The sequence below is a fragment of the Callithrix jacchus genome, chromosome 19 (assembly GCF_049354715.1).
Source record: "Callithrix jacchus isolate 240 chromosome 19, calJac240_pri, whole genome shotgun sequence".
NCBI lineage: Eukaryota > Metazoa > Chordata > Mammalia > Primates > Cebidae > Callithrix > Callithrix jacchus.
In genome coordinates this window covers 45,441,870-45,457,965 of record NC_133520.1, presented here as the reverse complement: position 1 = coordinate 45,457,965, position 16,096 = coordinate 45,441,870, and the positions used below count along the sequence as shown (strand labels likewise).

General features: G+C 38.2%; 1 protein-coding gene across 8 annotated transcripts in view; it reads left to right on the top strand.

The window, feature by feature from the left end:
* Positions 1 to 16,096, top strand: part of FMN2 (formin 2) — a 398,830-nt gene that overhangs the window by 304,282 nt on the left and 78,452 nt on the right. For all 8 annotated transcript variants that reach the window (XM_078357268.1, XM_035280903.3, XM_078357264.1 and 5 more), the window contains one exon: positions 5,475 to 5,526. In XM_078357268.1, the coding sequence (XP_078213394.1) occupies positions 5,475 to 5,526 (52 nt within the window). The remainder of the gene's footprint in view (positions 1 to 5,474; positions 5,527 to 16,096) is intronic.

The following is a 16,096-nucleotide window of genomic DNA, read 5'->3' as shown; positions in this document are numbered from 1 at the left end:
CTAGCATGTGAGATTTGGGGGGTGGGAAAAAGGGGGAACATCGTCCCTTAAATAACAGGCGCAGTAATTGATCAACTTCCCTAAGGAGCTGCAATCTTAGGTCTATTCAGATAAGAGTTACTGGTATTCTCTGAAGATTGTCATTATAAACCAGTATTCAGTTGCCTTTTGTTCTTGATCTACATCATCCTGTCCTTTTCCTCCAGTGTCAGTGGAGAATGGATTGCTTTATTTTACAATCTTGATTCTGACTTTGCTGCTAATTCTGTTTCCAGTATACTCTATCTCAGAACATTTTCTTGGCAGTGGATCTCAAACATCAAGCTATGAATAATTGCCCATAGAATGTTTGGAATAAAAAGGTCAGCTTCAGAAGAGAATTAAATATTTTTTAAAGTCATTTTATCTTTTAGATTTCATCAGGTTCACACTAAATTCACCTAAAATATTATCCCTTGTGCAATTTTATTTACTGCTATGCCTTTAAAAACTGGAGAAGGGTCTAAGGCGCTATTGGCCTCTGCTTATACTGTCGGCATTGGACTTCTCCATTCTAGGCCAATTAAAACAACTATACACACAAATTAAGTAAAAATAAAAGCTATTAAATATACTTTAAAGCTATCCCATGGTTTTATAAAGGTCTTGGGCCATAATTTCTCTGTAGCTGTAAAGAGACAACCTTATTTTAGCAAAGTATATTTTTAATTCAGCATCTGGATTCTGTATAGAAAATTAACAAGAAAATATGTGAGAATTCCTACAATGGAAGACTTTTCACATATTGCAAGCAGCACATCTCCATCCTATTTTGTAGTAATACCGATGTGGATATGAAGGAAAGACATGAAGAGTATGAATAGACACCAGGTGATTTACACATTATCTTATTAAATCAAGACACGACTCAAAGAAAAAGAAATTATTACCCGTTTTAATGATGAATAAAAGTTATTACATCAAAGAAGCAATTATTTGAAGTTATTAAAATCTGCAATTCAGTGGTTGCACTGCAATTCACACCCAGGTTACCCAGACTAAAGCTTATGTTCTAGCTCCCAACACTGACCCTTGTAAGATCTGAAAATGAGAGGCAGAATGGGAGAAACACCTTGCAAAGTATAAGCACTTAGAAAAGCGTGTAGCTTGTATGGTAAAGGTGGAGGAGAGGTGATTGCTCTCAGAGATGTGGGATGCCCTTGGGCAGTGCTGTCCATTAGGTGTCATAAAAATTCTTCTGTCAAAAGTGGTCAAGAGTTGCTGGTAGACAGTAGCACGGAAAGCTCAGTGATTTGATGCAATATGAAGATCATCCACCAAACCTTGTGCCTATTTGTCTATTTTAAATGTCGCTTTAGCTGCCCCATGATTATCTTGATTATGAATGACCAGAAATCTACCATCCTGATCATTTGATATGTCAAAAAGAAATGAGGTTATACTCTAAAGAGTTGGGAATCTTGTAGTAGAAGATTGAAATATTTCGTATGTCTTTTATGCAATTTACTTGGCATACTTTATTTAAATGAAATTTATTTATTTATTTTTTGAGATGGAGTTTCGCTGTTGTTACCCAGACTGGAGAGCAACGGCATGATCTCGGCTCACCACAACCTCTGCCTTCTGGGTTCAAGCAATTCTCCTGTCTCACCCTCCCCAGTAGCTGGGATTACAGGCACGCGCCACCATGCCCAGCTAATTTTTTGTATTTTTAGTAGAGACGGGGTTTCACCTCGTTGACCAGGATGGTCTCGATCTCCTGACCTCGTGATCCACCCACCTTGGCCTCCCAAAGTGCTGGGATTATAGGCTTGAGCCACCGCGCCCGGCCTAAATGAAATTTATTAATAATTGATTATCAATACGCGAGAAACTGCTGCTAAAAGTTACACTGGCTTTTAAAACTGCAAAACCATCTATGCCATTAGAAATTATCTGAAAATAATTTTTATATTTCTGGAAAACAATACACTAGGAAATAAAGTAACAGTAAGTTGTTGCAAATAGAAAACCACCTTTTTTCTGTGTTACCTTCAGCAAAGTCATGTTTGAAAATTTAACAGTGTAGCACATAGCCCATCAAAGAGGTTTCTCAAACTGAAAAGCTCAACTGGTCTGATTGGGGTCACTGCGTGTAATTAGCTTGCTTGTTCCATAAATGAATGGCAGAATTATTTTATTCCAAATGATATCTTAATTTTCACTGAATGAATTACATTTTATTTTGGTTTTTGAAGGTTCATCCTCACTATGTAAAGCAACCTCATCCTGCAGTTGTCACTAAGTTAACATCATAAGTATATTTAAAAGAATTATCAGCCAAGCATGGTGGCTCACGCCTGTAATCTCAACACTTGGAAAGGCCAAGAAGGAAGGATTGCTTGAGCCTCGGAGTTTGAGACCACCCTGGGCAACATAGCGAGACCCTCATCTCTATGAACAACAGATTTAAAAATTTAGCTAGGCATGGTGTCACACACTGTAATCCCAGCTACTTGGAAGGCTGAGGCAGGAGGAATTGCAAGTTGCAGTAAGCCATGTTGCACCACTGCACTCCAGCCTGGGTGACAAAGTGAGACCCTGTCTCAAAAAAAAAAACTGTGACAACAAAATATTAATGGTGCATTTATGCAAGCAGCATGTTGGAAAAAGGTATCTCTGTTTTTCCATAAAATGGAATTGTACCCCAACTTTTCAGAAGCTTTTTCCTAAGATTGCTATACAAAGGAAATCCGTTCAGTTCTTTGAACTGTTGACTCTACCTCAGGAGTTGTAATGTGTACTCTGATGTGCTTTCTTTGATCTCTCATTTCACTGTTTATCAAAGCTGATTATAGTTTGAATACACAAATCCCTTTAGCCTCAAAATTACGTAAAGTAATGAATAATAGACCATTTAAAAAGATTTTTTCTTATTCCAATGTGTCTTTATAATTGTGCTATGGCCATGAGGTTTGGTAAGAAGGTTTGGTTTCAGGTTTTGTTTGCTCGATAAGAATCAGTCTTCTGCCAAATTGGATTAAAGTTTTTGTTTCAGCCAAATATGCTCACGCAACTAAGCAAGAGCTATTTTGGTGAACATCAAAAGAAATCATCATGAACAAGTGAAACTTACTTTATTCCACTCAATACAATGTAGGGGCTTATGCTTTTTGAAAAACTATGTGTTTTCTTTATTGAATATGATAGTGGAATATATTAAAATATTAGTTGACTTACCCAGTTAAACATTATGTATGATATCGCTTTAAGAATTTAGAGATCTTGAGGTTCAAACTTTTCAAAGGATATTTATTAAGTTTCTACTGATTATTAGAGGCATTGTGCTAAATATTTTGTACATGTTAACAAATGAATCTGCCTAAAGTCACAGAGCTGATTTAAGTGGCAAAATCAGGCATTGAATACGGATCTCTGATATCTTGTTCTACTGTAGTGTGTTTTAAGTTTCATAAATCATTTAATCTTCTAAAATAGTCTAGAAATTTTTTCTTCTAATTTGCCTTAATCTCTGTACTTTGCAAAGAAATAGCAAAGATATATGAGGGCAATTGCAAAAATACCCTTCCTGGAAATAGTATGCACTGTAGTGCTTTTGTTATTTTGCCTAAACAAACCTGTATTCCTAGAATTGTTTCTGGAAGCAAATAATCTTTTATGCTGGGCAACTCAGAGCAGATTTTTATAAAACAATATGTTCATGCTGGAGGCTTTTCCAAGTAAAAAATCATAAAATATTTCTTCTGTTTTTTAATATAGTTAACAATTGACCTGTAAGTTTATCTAAACAGTCTAAAGTACAAAAAAGGAAAGGAAAAAAGAAAAAAAAAATCTGCTTCCACCTCAAATGATCCCTGTTAAAGCCTGAAAATCCTGGCAAAGAGTGGCAACATGACACTTGGTTATGACTTTGCAGAGACCATGCAAACCTTTGAAGAACACTGTCTTGAGGCTGTAAAACATAAACTAGCCTAAGCTGTGCTGTTGTGTTGTGAGTACTGATAGGGGCACTGATGGTTCCCGAGTGCCATGGCTTTTATTTCACGCACAGTCCCATTTTTTTTATAATCAATTTGCCCTGCTCCACCATGTCTTCTGAGTTCTCCAAGTGGCCCCGCATGTGACCCAAAGAGGAATGATAATAAAAAGACAACTTCTTCTTTCACTAGTCCCAGGATTTATTTTTCACATTTTAATTTTTCTTTTTATCCTATGGCTCAGTAATTTTCTTTTTCTTTTACTTTTTCTTTTCTTTTTTTTTTTTTTTGAGATGGAGTCTTGTTCTGTTGCCCAGGCTGGAGTGCAGTGGCATGACCTCAGCTCACTGCAGCTTCCCCCTCCCAGGTTCAAACAATTCTCCTGCCTCAGTCTCCCAAGCAGCTGGGACTACAGGCACGCACTACCATGCCCAGCTAATTTTTTAAGAAATATTTTTAGTAGAGACATGGTTTCACCTTATTGGCCAGGCTGGTCTTGAACTCCTGACCTTGTGATCCACCCACCTCAGCCTCCCAAAGTGCTGAGATTACAGGCGTGAGCCACTATGCCCAGGCTGCTCAGTGATTTTCAAACTGTGGGCCACAAACCGTTAGTGAGTCATAAAATCAATTTAGCAGGTCCCATCTAATGTTTTAAAATCTAATAGAATAGACCAAAAATATCAGAAAGCATTGCATGAAATAAGAGTATCTTCAGAACTTCCATGTCAAACATATATTAATATGTATGGAGGTGTGGGAAATGGGTGGAGGTGAAGTACTACATGATTCCTAGAATGCTTACTTGTCAAAAAACGATTGAAGTCACGACCATACTTTAAGTGATGGAGTTCTTATGTTATTTCAAGCAATTTGAAATATTGATTTAATCTTCTCAAATTTGATTGTTGGGTTTGTATCAGACTACAATTCTTTATTTTTAAATAAAAGTGATAGCAAGTGAAGGGATATATTATCACATTCCCCTGTTCAGAACAGACCATGATCTGTTTGCTGCTTGTCTGGTATGAACTATTGAAATGAGTTCAAAATTCTTAACATAACTGAGGTATGTCACATACCATTTCTGTTTCAGTTTCGTTGTTGTTGTTTTGACGTAGTGTTTACACCTTTGCTTGAGGGAATTATTTTCAATTAATCATTGGCGTTTAAGCACTGACACATCTGATATAAATATGAAATTAGTGTTTTCCTAGGTTAATGTGAGCAAGTTAAAGAAATTTTTTCAGAATCTGAAATTTTTGATTAGATAATGTATCTAGTCTGTGTCAATACAATAAGATCAACTTAATTAAAATTAAGTAGAATCATTTAAATCATGTGTCTGTGACAGTCATAGGTCTGGAATAAGCTTCTGGTTGGACTACAGTAGAATTAATGATTAAAATAAGTTATGTTATTTAGGGCAGATGTTGCTTCAAATAGTGTAACAACTTATCACTTATCTCATGTACTTTTATTTTCTTGCACTTCCAGCCAAAATTGACCAAGAGGCAGAGGAAAATTCACTGACAGAGACTCATAAATGGTGAGAAATTACTTTATTTCCAACATGCTAAGTATATTTCATCATAAGGAACCAATTATTAGTTCAATTTTAATTTTCAAGCATAAAACAAAAAGAAATCTAATAAAACGGTGTGCTCTAAATCCACAATGAAGTTCTGAATTTTATTTTTGTTACTTAATTTGGTACATAATTTGTCAAATACCAAATTATTGTGCATAGCTTAGCATCTTCTCTTTCACATGAGATTTAGAACTGCAGAAATACATGGAAGATGGAAGATAGCAAGAACCTGTTTCAGAGTTTAGTTATTAAAAAAAACTATGTAATTTCCATATTCAAAAATGAAGTCTAGGTAGGAAGCCATGAGCTTCCCTTGGATGCACCTTCATTTCCAGAATGGAGGCTTGCAATCATGGGGAAATATAGAAAAGTATCCCAGGAATCTCCCTGCTTCTCTGCCTCAATTTTCTCTTCTTCCATCTCTCGATATTCATTAGGGTTCTCTAGAAAAAAAGAACAAACTGGTGAAAGAGATATAAACACACACACACACACACACACACACACACACACACATACGCACACACACATAGGGGCATACACACACATACCAGACACACAGAGGCGCACACGCACACACACACAGAGGCATACCTCATTTTATTGGACTTCTCTTTGTTGTGCTTTGCAGATAATTGTATTTTTTTTAATTGAAGGTTCATGGCAACTGTTTCTATCAAGTCTATGGTGCCATGTTTCTACCAGCATGTGCACACCTCATGTCTCTGTGTTACATTTTGGTGATTCTCGTAATATTTCAAACTTTTTATTTTTCTTATGTTACTACAGGTGATCTGTGATCACTGATCTTCTATATTGCTATTTTAATTGTTCTGGGACACCATGACCTGACCCATATAAGATGGCAAACGTAATATAAAAATATCCTATGTTCTAACTGCCCCATCAACTAGCTGTTCCTTTGCCTCTCCCCTCTCCTCAGGTCTCCATGTTCCCTGAGAAACAACAATATTAGGCCAATTAATTACCTGACAATGGCCTCTAAGTATTCAAGTGAAAGAGTCACACATCTCTCACTTTAAAAGAAAAACTAGGTATGACTCACCTTAATGAGGAACGTATATCAAAGGCCAAGATAGGTCCAAAGCTAGACCTCTAGTGCCAAACAGCCAAGTTATGAATGCAAAGAAGCAGCTCTTGAAGGAAATTAAAAGTCTATTTCAAGGAATTGATTAGTCTATTCAATGAATGCTAAGAAAGCAAAACAGCATTCTTGCTGGTATGGGGAAAGTTTTAGTGGTCTAAATAGAAGATCAAACCATCCACAATATTCTGCTAACAAAATGCCAGGGGTCTGGTTTAGGACTGCTACTTGCCACACAGAAAGCCAGTCACTGAGATGAGTATTGCCAGGGACAAAGGCTTTAATTGGCTTCTGCAGCCAAGGCGCTGGGAGATCAGTCTCAAATCCGTCTCCCTGACTGACTAAAATGAGGGATTTATATGGCAGGGAAGAAATGTAACCATGTGTGGGAGAGCAGAAGTTAGCGAGAGGTAAGGAAGGGGAGGTGGTCAGCAGCAAGCAGCTGGTGCATTGGGCAGTCATAATGGGTGAAGGGTCTGGTATCTCATTGTCCAGATGCAGTGATCTGCTAAGTTTCAGTTCCTTGATACTATCTTGGAAGCCTGATGGTTGGTTTCCTGAGAAAGAAACTCAAAAAAGGCACATGTAACTTCCTCAAGTTTCAAGACTAGGAGCGTCAATTTCTATGTTTATTCAAATTAAATCATAAACATCAGTTCTGTGGGTCCATTGTGCCGATTTCAATTCCGTTAAACCAAAGCCTAATCCAGAGCAAGACCCTAACTCTATTCAGTTCTGTGAAGCCTGAGATAGGAGAGGAAACTACACAGGAAAAGTTTGAGGCCATTGGAAGTGGGGTCATGAAGTTTAAGGTAAGAAACCTTCTCTGTAACAAAAAAGTGCAAAGTGAAGCAACAGGTGCTGACGGAGAAGCTACAACAAGTTACCCAGAAGATCTAGCTAAGATAATTGATGAAAGTAGCTAAACAACATACTTCCAGTGCATATGAAACATCTTCTATTGGAAGAAGATACCATCTAGAAGTTTCATAGCTAGAGAGGAGAAGTCAATGCCTGACTTTAGAACTTCAGAGAACAAGGCTGAGTGCGGTCGCTCATGCCTGTAATCCCAGCACTTTGGGAGGCCAAGGCAGGCAGATCAACTGAGGTCAGGAGTTTGAGACCAGTCTGGCCAACATGGTGAAGCCCCATCTTTACTAAAAATACAAAAATTAGCCAGGCATGGTGGTGCAGGCCTGTAATCCCAGCTACTTGGAAAGCTAAGGCAGGAGAATCACTTGAACCCAGGAGGCAAAGATTGCAGTGAGCCAAGATTGTGCCATTGCACTCCAGCCTGGGCGACGGAGTGAGACTTACTCTCAATTAATTAATTAGCTAATTTTTTAATAAATCAAGCTTCAGAAAGCAGGATGACTGTCTTGTTAGGGGATAATGCAGCTGGTAACTTTCAGTTGATGCCAATGTGCATTCACCATTCTGAAAATACTAGGGCCCTTAGGAATTATGCCAAATCTCCTCTGCCTGTGCTGTATAAATGGAATGACAAAGCCTGCTCATCTGTTTATAGCATAGGGTACTGAATATTTTAAACCCACTGTTGAGACCCGTTGCTCAGAAAAAAAGAAAATATTCCCTTCAATATATGACATCTCATGAACCATGTACTTGGTCACCCAAGAGCTCTGATGAAGATGTACAAAGAGAATCATGTTTAGATACTCGCTAACACAACATTCATTTTGTAGCTCATGGATAAGGAGTAATTTTGACTTTCAAGTCTTATTATTTAAGAAATCCATTTGGTAAGGCTATAGCTGCCATAGGTAGTGATTCCTCTAACAGATCTAGGTAAGGTAAATTGAAACCTTTCTGAAAGGATTCACCATTCTATATGCAATCAATAACATTCATAATTCATGGAAGCAGGTCAAAATATCAACATTAACAGGAATTTGGAAGTTCATTTTGATCCTCACAGATGGTTTTGAGGATTCCAAGACATCAGTGGAGAAAGTAACTGCAAATATGGTAGAAATAGAGAATTTGAGGTAGAGTCTGAAGATGTGAGTGAATTGCTACAATCTCATAGCAGAACTTGAACAGATGAGCAGTTGCTGCTTATGAATGAGCAAGGAAAGTAGTTTCTTGAAATGGAATCTACTCGTGGCAAGATGCTGTGAACATTGTTGAAATGACAACAAAGAATTTAGAATATTACATAAACGTAGTTGACAGAGCAGCAGCAGGGTTTGAGAGGATTTACTCCAATTTTGAAAGAAAGTAAAGTGCTATCAAATGGCATCATATACCACAGAGAAATCTTTTGTGAAAGAGTGAATTGATGTGGCAGATTTCATTATTATCTTATTTTAAGAAATTGTCACAGCCACCCCAGCCTTCGGCCACCACCATTCCAGTCAGTCAATAGTCGTCAACATCAAAAAGTTATTGAGTCACACGGAAGACTTAGATAACCATTAGCATTTTTTAGTAATAAAGTATGTGTTTTGTATTTTGCACATAATTCTGTTGCATACCTAATAGACTATAGTATAATGTGAACATAACTTTTATATGCACTGGAAAACCAAAAAATTAGCGCAAGCTGACAATTCCGGTAGGAGTTGATCTTGCAATCTTTTTTTTTTCTTATTTTAAATTTCAACTTTTGTTTTAGATTAAGGGGTACACATGCAGGTTTATTATGTGGGTATCTTGCATGACACTGAGGTTTGGAGTCTAAATGATCCCTTTACACAGGTACTGAGCATAGTGCCCAACGGGTGGCTGTTGAGCCCATGCTCCCCCTACGTTGTTTAGTAATCCTCAGTGTCTGTTGTTCCAATTTTTACATCTATGTGTGATCAGTGTTTAGCTCCCACTCGTAAGTGAGAACAGGCAGTATTTGGCTTTCTGTTCTTGCATTAATTCACTTATGATAATGGTCTCCAGAGACATCTGAGTTTCCTTCAAAGAACATGATTTCATTCATTTTATAGCTTATGAATCATTATACATAATTCATATGCCATGATGTACGTATGCCACATTTTCTTTAGCCAATCCACTGCTGACGGGCACCTGCTATTGTGGATAGTGCTGTGATAAACATACGTGTGTGTGTGTGTGTGTGTGTGTGTGTGTGTGTGTTTTACAGAATGAGTTATTTTCCTTTGAGTGTATACCCAGTAGTGGGATTGCTGAGTCGAATGGTATTAGAGTTCTGTTTTCAGTTCTTGGAGTGAGAAATCTCCAAACTGCTTTCCACAGAGGCTGAACAACTTTGCATTCCCACCAATGATGTACAAACATTCCCTTTTCTGCACAGCCCCACCAACGTCTGTTATGTTTTGACTTTAATAATTGCCATTCTCACTGGTATGAGATAGTATCTTATGGTGATTTTGATTGCATTTCTCTGATGATGAGCAATGTTGAGCAGTTTTTCATGTTTGTTGGCCACCTGTATGTCTTCTTTTGAGAAGTGTCTGTGTATATCCTTTGCCTTTTTTAACTGGATTGTTTTTTGCTTATTGATTTGTTTAAGTTCCTTGTAATGTTGCAGTCTTGAGTCTGAAGCAGTCTAGAGGCCCAATTCTTGCATATTCCGGAACCTGACTATTGAGGTCTTCAACTGATTGGAGGAGACCCAGTATGTTATAAAGCGGAATCTGCTTTATTCAGTGCCTGGTGATTTCCGTGTTAACCACACATAGGCCCGGCACAGAGGCTCATGCCTGTAATCCCAGCACTTTGGGAGGCAGAGACAGGCAGATGACCTGAGGTCAGGAGTTTGAGACCAATCTGGTCAACCAGCCTGACCAACATGACAAAACCCCATCTCTACTAAAAATACAAAAAAATTGCTTGGGTATGGTGGGGGGGGGAAGGCCTGTAATCCTAGCTATTCAGAAAGCTGAGGCAGAAGAATCAATTGAAACCGGGAGGCAGAGGTTGCAGTGAGCCAAGGTCATGCCACTGCACTCCAGCCTGCATAACAGAGACTCCATCTCAAAACAACAACAAAAGTTAACCACACCTAAAAACTGCTTTCACAATAACATTTAGACTGGTGTTTGTCCCCAAAATGGGCACTATTACCTAGCCAAGTTGACACGTAAAATTAACTATTACGATTTCTAAAAATCCTTTTCAGCCTTGAGGAAAAAGATTATTAAAGAAGTTGTCTCCCATCCAAGTACTAACCAGGCCCAACCGGGCTTAGCTTCCGAGATCAGATGAGATCAGGCACGTTCAGGGTGGTATGGCCATATAGTGACTCACTCTAAAAAGAAAAGTTTCTCTGTTTGACCTTACTCGAGTGTCACAGCTTCAAATATCTCTTAAAGAACATAAGAGGAGGCAGACTATATGACTGTTCCCATGTTTGGCCCAACAAAATACGAATAAAGAGTTTTTTGATTTTCAAAAAAAAAAAGAAGTTGTGTGCCATTACTCTAGTAGGCAAGATCTTCTTTTTTTTTTGAAACAGAGTCTTGCTCTGTCACTCAGGCTGGAGGACTGTGGCGCCATCTCAGCTCACTGCAATCTCCACCTGCCAGGTTCTGGCAATTCTCATTCCTCAGCCTCTCGAGTAGCCAGAATTACCTGTGTGTGCCACCAGATCCAGCTATTTATTTTTTTATTTTTAGTAGAGATGGGGTTTTGCCATGTTGGCCAGGCTGGTCTCAATCTTTTGGCCTCAGGTGGTCCGCCCGCCTCAGCCTCCCAAAGTTCTGGGATTACAGGCATGAGCCAACACACTGGCTGGCAGCATCATTTATATTCTCTGAACAGATATCACATATTTAGTAGTTATTGGCTTGATATATAAAATATTGTCTTAGCAAACTAGTAAACAGAATTGACCAGTTTCTATGAAAGGCAAAAGCGGAGGTCAAAGGCCTGGAATTATAAAATCAGAAATTTCCGTGAGTTGCATGAAAAACTTACTGGCGAATGACAAAAGTGTTAGTAAAAGAGCCATCTTTTATAATTAAACAATGCACTCCAAAATTCAGAAGTAAAAGTAAGAATAATGAATCACGTGGAACATTTGACGTTTCTTCAAAGAAATGAGTCCCTGTGCCATTTTCTCAGCAGTCCCATGTAACCGGGGCAACAATCAGTAGTAATTCAATGCAGGAAAGCAGTGTCACTCTGATCCTCTGGCCTTCTGCGTCTGATCCTGCCTTTTACATGCGATAGCTCTATGACCTTAGACCAGTCCCATCACCGCAGGAAAATAGTATCTACTTTGTAGGTGAGAATTAAATGAACTGATCTCTGACAGATGCTTAGTCCCAAGAGAGCCATAGATGTTAATCACTGTATTATTTTCACATTATTTTTGTAATCAGAAATTATAAAAAGTTCAGTGGTAGAATTAGAAACCAGAGTCAGATTTCAGACTCAGGCAATGTATTTATTTGTTTTCACATTTCTCGCTGTCTCCGTGGACCGCAGCACTGGGAAGCCTGGCATGATTATGGAAGGTAGATTTTGGAATCAGGTCTGTATTTTGGTGCTGGCTCCAAACTGCCGACATGGTGGCTCCAAAGATTTATCTCAGCTTTTGAATCCATGACCTTATCTATGGAAAAAAAAAAAAAAAAACCAGTAACAATGTCCACATTATAAATGTGGTGATCAGTTCATGACTTAACTCATTAAGTAGGTTAAATGAGTCAAATATGTATGGAGAGCATCAGCTTCATAAGAGCTTTACAAAATTTCCTTCCCTTCCATTTACCAAAATACCTGAGCTTGGGAGACTTTTAGCATGAATTCTCTTCACAACAACCGTTAAACTGGAGAAAACCATATAAAACAGTTATTTAACACGTCTAGAAAATGTTCTACGGGAATGCAGCAAATGGGGAGTCATCCATCCAAGAAAATCTACTAAATCACGGTAAGAACGGCAAGTCTAAGGCCCTGGAATCACCACCTATTGTGTCCTGCTGCGTCTTACGGAAGCTGCCACAGGAGCTCTAATCCAGACGCTCTGGTCACAAAGACAGGGACTTCCACTGGCCCAAGCTCCTACTCTGAGGCTATGGCTTCTCACTGGGTCAGCAGGCTGCTGGAACTGCTCATCCCACCACCTCTGGCTTCCTGCAGAAGTTCTCAGGTTTGAGGCCTTGAAATTTTATCTGACACCCCAGCCTCAACAGTGGCTCACCATATGCACTCTCTCCCTATGTAAATTTCTTTAGGACCCAAAACTTCAGTTTTTTATGGAGCTCCTCTTTTGCTTGAATTGGCCAAAACTATCTATACTCTCCATCCTCCCCTACACCACACAGAAAAAAAGTTGAAACAAAACACATACACAGGGAGGGCACGGCGGTTCACACCTGTAATCCCAGCACTTTGAGAGGCCAAGGCAGGCAGATAGCCTGAGGTCAGGTGTTCAAGACCAGCCTGTTCAACATGGTGAAAACTTGTCTCTTCTAAAAGTATTTAAAAATTAGCCAGGTATGGTGGCATGTGCCTGTAATCCCAGTTACTCTGGTGGCTGAAGCAGGGGAATCACTTGAACCTGAGAGGCAGAGGTTGCAGTGAGCTGAGGTGGCACCACTGCACTCCAGCCTGGGTGACAGAGTGAGACCCCCATCTCAAAATACATAAATAGATAAATATGTACATACATACAAATGAACAACACATATACAGGTCCTCATTGTATTTTATCTCTAAATATTTCAGTTGTCTTGGCAAGGCCTAGAGGGAGAGGAGAGCCAGGCATATGAATTTAGGCATACATTTTTCCTGTCTCCTATTCCTCCTTTTATTTTTATTATAGGTTATTCTTATCATGATCTACATATCATATTGTCACAAACCAGATGAAATTCATTTTGGAGGCAAGATTTAGAAGTACCCACAAAATTGCCCTTAATTTTCCAGCCTTCTATTTAGCCCTTTCACACTGAGACAGAACGTACACAGGCAAGTTACATTTCTATGAATATATCAAAAGATGCCTCATCCAGGGAGTTCGCTGGAGGGATTCTGCTTTTATCTGAGTGATGCTGTAGCTTGGCACCCATGGCAAGAGATCCACTGAGAAATTGCTGAGAAGTTTTTGTGCTTTGATTTTTAAAATTGACTGAGAGTTATTTAGAGATAATTGTCATAGCTGAGTTAGGCTGTCAGATCCCGTGAGGATCAAAGAAGGATCATATAATGACTGAACAGCTTTTTCTGTACCGAAAGAGAAGTTTCCCAAAACTTTTGAGGCGATTTAGCATTCCATATGCTCACCAAGGTTATCATGAGAGAAGGCAGGGTTGCGTGGTAGACAGGACGCTGACATTTCCTCTTAGCCTAGCTCTGCCACTCCGGAATTGCAAGCAAGTAAACCACAGAAAGTTCCCAGACCTCCACTTCATCGTCTGTAAAAGGGAATATAACCTCCCCCTTCCTTTCATCCTCCAGGGATGTAGAATGGAGTATCTTGTTCTTTGCAAAGCTTCTTGAGTGTGGCTCCTAAGAGGTCTTTCTTGAAGGCTTATCCATGTGAAAATATTTTGTAAAGCTCACACACACATGTTATCAGCTTGCTTTAAAAGGAATTATACTCATTTGTCTTTACATTCTAGTACATTTTTTAAATGTCTTGACTCTTAGCCCATTTAAAATGGATAAGCTGAACTTTTATCAAGAAAATAATTAGAATTGTCTTCTATAAATAATATTAAAAACAAACAGTGGTTAGTATGTTTTGAAATCAAGTCAGGTCATTTTTCATATTTGTTAGCATAATAGCTTTTAATGTGCTAATTCTGTTCATTCATTTTTGCTATTAATCTATGAAGTGGATTGATTATAGAGTAATAGCAAAATTAATGGAACTTTGAGCTCCTTTTTCACATGAGCAAAACTGTATAGCTTTGAAATAGTGTAACTGGACTCTTTGGTTCTCCTACAAAGTAAGGCAGCTGGGCAGATGAGTCTTGAACCATACCCAAAACCCAAATGCAAAGCAGATGCATATATTCTCATCTTCAGATGATTTTATTGGGCAAGCCAAGCCATCATATTGTATTACAAGACGGATTTCAGCAGAATGTTGTTAAGATTGGCTTCATCCCCCTTGTGTGTGTTTATTTCAGCTTCTGCTTCTATTTTATTTTTAATTAGTATACACGGCTTTCTTCAATTATGGAAAAGTATCACCAGACCAAATGTGATTGTTTTTATTTCCTACAGAGTCACTTAATGTCTATGTCAGCTCATAGACAGATAATGTAGAAATTTTTCATTTGTCTAATAAATGTCTATTTCTGTATATTTAAATTTTAAAAAATAATGAGACTGGGAGTTATAAAATCTGCTTTATTATTTAATAATCTATGGCTAACTTGAAATTTTTCTTCAGATTTTTTTCTTCTATTTCTTTAAATTCTATGGGTAAAAACTATATATTCAGGTGAATTTGGCTTTTGACATAGAAGAAAAGGTTTCAGAAACACAGTTTGTTCCAGCTGTCAGTTGCTTTGATTTCACTAAATTTAACTCTGGCATCAGTAAAGCTGATAGAAATTACTGAAAGTGAGATTTGAATTCTATTGCAATTCTATTACAGTTCTATTGCAATTCGATTACAATTCTATTACAATTCTATTGCAAGTTAGAAAGCTTACCCTTGTCAGTCAATGAAGGTGACATTCTGGCTGAAGGAAATCAGGATGAGAAATGTGCACACCCTCTGTGAGCAATGCCAAACAAAGTAATGTGTATGGACCACTCCTGTCATTTTAAAGCAACTTTTATCTAGGAAGTTTGTGACTTTTCCTACAGATTAAAACATTTATTTTAAGATGTATGTATTTTTCTACAAGACATGAATGCTATTGAAATTTTTATATAAAACTTTAAAAATGGTGGGGTGCAGTGCTTCACGCCTGTAATCCTAGCACTTTGGGAGCCAAGAGAGGCAGATTACCTGAAGTCAGGAGTTTGAGACCAGCCTGAACAACATGGTGGAACTCCATCTCTACTAAAAATAAAAAATTAGCCTGGTGTGGTGGCAGGTGCCTGTAATCCCAGCTACTCAGGAGGTTGAGGCAAGAGAATCTCTCTAATCCAGGGAGCAGAGGTTGCAGTGAGCCTAGATTGTGCCACATGTTTCAAACTAGAAGTCTTTTTCTTCCTCCAACAGCTAAAGACATCTAGAAAGATTCAACAACTAATCTTCTGATGAGACCATAAGATGATAGTCAATTTGTTTAATAAGGAAGCAAATAGCACAATTAAACTTAGAGAATTAGTAAGTTATTTGCTTTATTTGGGCATTATCATGTGATAAAGGTTTAACTGTATAGTTTAAAAATGTACCTAACATATCTCATAGAATCTTTTAAAAAATGTTCTTAAAGATAATACACTAGATTTCCTCTCCTCCCTCATCTCACTTGAATAATACCAAAGTGATTGGAAACAACCAGTAATAAA